The sequence below is a fragment of the Cyphomyrmex costatus genome, unplaced genomic scaffold (genome assembly GCF_001594065.2).
Source record: "Cyphomyrmex costatus isolate MS0001 unplaced genomic scaffold, Ccosl1.0 scaffold492, whole genome shotgun sequence".
Lineage (NCBI taxonomy): Eukaryota > Metazoa > Arthropoda > Insecta > Hymenoptera > Formicidae > Cyphomyrmex > Cyphomyrmex costatus.
In genome coordinates this window covers 37,269-41,186 of record NW_017279205.1, presented here as the reverse complement: position 1 = coordinate 41,186, position 3,918 = coordinate 37,269, and the positions used below count along the sequence as shown (strand labels likewise).

Below are 3,918 nucleotides of genomic sequence, written 5' to 3'. Positions count from 1 at the left end.
GCATTACGGACCTGACGGTTCGCGTTGTGGATCAAGACGGACGATTGCTCAATTTTCGCGGAGAGGAGATCACCGTTAGATTACACGTGCGAAGGCAACAGCGATAAAGTGATACAACACCGATAACGTGAGATGCTTGTTTTGAACGAGCAAACGAAACAAACGAGAGACATAATTTTTAACAGAGGGACTGTTGCGATTAAAAACATTCGATCGTTCAATAGAAAGAAACTTACTGCGTCGAACGTTAAATTTTTACAATCATTGGGCTTTGTCGTACGAAATATTTGAGATGGCTGATATCTTGGATTTTGGAGGCGAGCCGATCTTTGACGATCGCATCGTCAAGTACGAGTTTCACACGTACAATCCGTACGTGAACACAACGTTTGGACATAGCGATGAAATAAGGATACCCACACAACAGCAGGATTTATACACGTTACTCTGTGAAAGCTGTCTCTATGTCGAAGGAAGACTTACGTCAAAAGAAGAAAATGCGGAACAGCGGCCGAAGCTTGGAATTAATTGCGTGGCGTTCATGTTTGAGAAAATTCAATACGAACTCAATGGTTCTGAGATTGATCGTAATAGAAACGTTGGAATAACTACTCTTTTGAAGGGCTATTCAACGCATTCAGCTGACTTCACACATCAAATGGAGAATGCCGGATTTGTACATCCGGTGTTTGATTACGATGTAAGAAGATTAGTAACACAGGATGGATATTTTAGTTTTTACGTACCGTTGCACATGTTGTTTGGCTTTTGCGAAGATTACAAACGTGTGGTAATTAACGCGCGTCACGAATTGATTTTGATACGAGCGCGCAACGACAATAATTGCATTGTGGGAGATGCAGCGACAGAGCCGAAACCTGAACTGTTCAAGATACAGTGGTGAATGCCTCATGTTACGTTGAACGAAGTCAATAAACTGTCTATGTTGCATATCTTGGAGAACGGACGATATCTGAGTATGAGTTTCCGTTCGTGGGATCTGTACAAGTATCCTCTATTGCCGAGCACGACGAAGCACTCGTGGGCTATTAAGACTGCGACTCAGCTCGAAAAGCCGCGATACGTCATCTTTGCTCTGCAAACTAATAAAAAAAACAACATGTCAGTACACAAAACTTTCCTCGACAATTGTAAATTAACCAACGTGAAACTCTATCTGAATTCTGAATTTTTTCCATACGATGATCTAAATCTAAACTTTGACAAAAACAGAACCGCCATTTTGTACGATATGTTCGTACGCTTCCGAATATCTTACTATCAAATCCTCCGCGAAAGAAGTGAAACGTTATTCAAGGCAGATGCTTTTAGGAATATGTTTTCTATGGTAATCATTGACTGCTCTCGACAAAACGAGTCCGTCAAAAGTGGTACCGTGGATGTGCGTTTAGAATTTGAATTCAAAGAGGATGTACCCGCGAATACTACTGCCTATTGTCTCATCATACACGATCGCGTGATCGAATACAGCCCAATGTCCAACGTAATGCGCAAGATTACGTAAAATTATAACGTTGCAAAATAAAATATCTTCCCCCTCTTTCAATATAAGATATAAAAAACCAAGATTTTTTGTGATCGAGCACAGTCTCGAAAAGTCCTTCGTCATGACTATACCAACGTTTGTCGATCTGCAAGGATTATTGGAAAGAAATTTGTCGCAAAGGAAGTGGCGGTGTTGAGAGAAGGGACCATTCTTTCTCATTACATTTTTACATGCCCCATACCATGGAATTACTTGACAAAATCAGAAAAGTATTCCGCCTCCTAGCTGGGTTCTTATCACCATGGATTGCAATGGGAAGACGGGATGATACCGTACAGCATGACGAAACGTCTGATTACAATGGCTGTAATTGGTGCGGAATGGAACGGCGACAATAAGGCTATTGTGTACGATAAAGGACGTGAAAAACGCCAATGGTTGGCCGATATACTCGACAGCGACGACTTGATCATTGAGACCCTCGATGCCGATTACAAAGATATAGAATCACTGAATAATCTAGATGTTACTAATACTATGCGATGTGTAAAACACAGTGTTGTGCAGTACCTAGGTACTGTAACTAGGTACAAATTTGCGTACCTAGGAACTGTACCGAGTACTTTTTTTTTCTGGTACCTATACCTATACCTAGGTATCATTTCTTGTGTACCTATATTTAGGTACACTTTAGTTATTTTTCAAATCCACAATTGCTTAACTAAAAACTCATCATACAAGATCTGAGTGTGTAAATTAATTAGAATGAAAGTCTAAATGTTTATGATTTTTTAAATGTTATCATTCTAATAAATTTGTTTACACATTCAGATACTGTGTTAATAAGTAACATTTTAATAATAGCGGTGTACTAAAGTGTCACATTTTTATAATAAGTATATGTGTATCTTGTTTCATTCATGTATCATGTGTTAATATGCACATGTCAATTTTGATAAAACTAAAATGGTTTTATAAATTAAACTTGCATAGAATATTTATGTATGTAAGATATATGTATAATAACTTAATAATTAAATATTACGTGCAGATACATGAAATATCTAGATCATATTTAACAAATAAGTTGTCAAAATTGCATTTTGTCATCAAAATGCAATTTTTCCTGAGCTTTCATGTTAAAAATAAGGACGTTCTCCGAAAAATCCATTTTCTTTAGATTTTTCTTAAACTTACAGAAAAAGCTTGTTTTAGTGTTCTGAACATATGCTTTATAGCTCAGTACTCGTTACGGGATTAAATATCGAGATATTCCACTTCAAAGTTGAAACGTTTAACGTAGAATCCCTATCTAAAGCTTATTCGAAAGTGGTTTTTTATTCACTGTAAAAAAAGTTTTCTTTAGAATTTTTTTAAACAAAGAGACATAAAACTTGATATTACAAGGAATAATATGAAATTTTCCTGAATATGTCTTCCGGTATTCATTTTTAAAAAACCATTTAGCAAAGTAAGCAGCTCCGCTATGTTTTCGACCGGTGGCAATAGCGAAAGCGAGAGGGAAACAACGAAACAAGTTGTTGTACCTCTCGGTGCAACAAGATATTAATTTGGGATTCGATCCGCTCAAAGGATTGGAACCCACGAGGAAAACGAGGAAAGTGGTCAAGGTCGTAGAACAAACACTCACTGCACCACACTTTTATTAAAATAACCCCTTTTATTTATTATAACACTTACAATTTCGAGTGGTTATTACCACTGATTACATTTAACCCTTTATTTAATTATTATAATTACCCGATTGAATGATTACACTTTGGTGGTTAATTGCTTATGTTACAATTCGAATAGTTGGTTACAATTGTCGAATTGATTTAATTAAAGAATATATTCGGGTTAAAGTCCTCGCTCGTGACTTAGACCGGTCGGCGATACTCGTTATCGCGGATGTAATATGATTCGGTTCTCACGACGCGCGTAACGTATCGTTACGTTTAGATGTTTGACAAGACTCTCTCGCCGGTCTTTAGACCGCCGAATATATAGGCGTCGCGGAGTCATCGAACTAGCGGCATTCGTACCGTGTGCAACGCGGACTTCGTTCTCTTGCATTTCGGCAGTTCGTTGTCCTGTCGAAATGCAAGATTTGCTTTTTATTAATAATTGTTCGATGTGCGTGCGGTCTTTGCTTGCGTTCGATCAGTGATCTTTGTCCGCACGCGTTATGGAATTTGCAGCCTTGCATTTCCGCAAGTCGTTGCTATGCCGAAATGCAAAGGTTGCTTTGCAGTAATAATCTTGCATTTCCGCCAGCTCGTTGCTAGGCTGAAATGCGAGACTTAATTGTGGTAGCACTCGCGGGCTACAACAAAGTGAAAGAGCGGAGTGGTAGTCAACTGTTACTTTCTGTGTGTAGGGGCGATTACGTGGACGCGAGTAAACTTTAG

The 3,918-nt window shown here is 38.4% G+C and overlaps 2 protein-coding genes across 2 annotated transcripts; both read left to right on the top strand.

The window, feature by feature from the left end:
• The first annotated feature begins 292 nt into the window (after positions 1-292).
• Positions 293-904, top strand: LOC108778170 (uncharacterized). The gene has a single exon (XM_018545275.1). The coding sequence runs from the start codon at positions 293-295 to the stop codon at positions 902-904; it is 612 nt and encodes a 203-aa protein (XP_018400777.1).
• Positions 905-1,525, top strand: LOC108778169 (uncharacterized). Its single transcript, XM_018545274.1, has one exon. It carries the CDS (start codon positions 905-907, stop codon positions 1,523-1,525), a length of 621 nt encoding a protein of 206 aa, XP_018400776.1.
• The last annotated feature ends 2,393 nt before the right edge of the window (positions 1,526-3,918 follow it).

Excerpts from the sequence above, each read along its gene's own strand:
- LOC108778170 (XM_018545275.1), top strand. The coding sequence starts at position 293 with ATGGCTGATATCTTGGATTTTGGAGGCGAGCCGATCTTTGACGATCGC.
- LOC108778169 (XM_018545274.1), top strand. The coding sequence starts at position 905 with ATGCCTCATGTTACGTTGAACGAAGTCAATAAACTGTCTATGTTGCAT.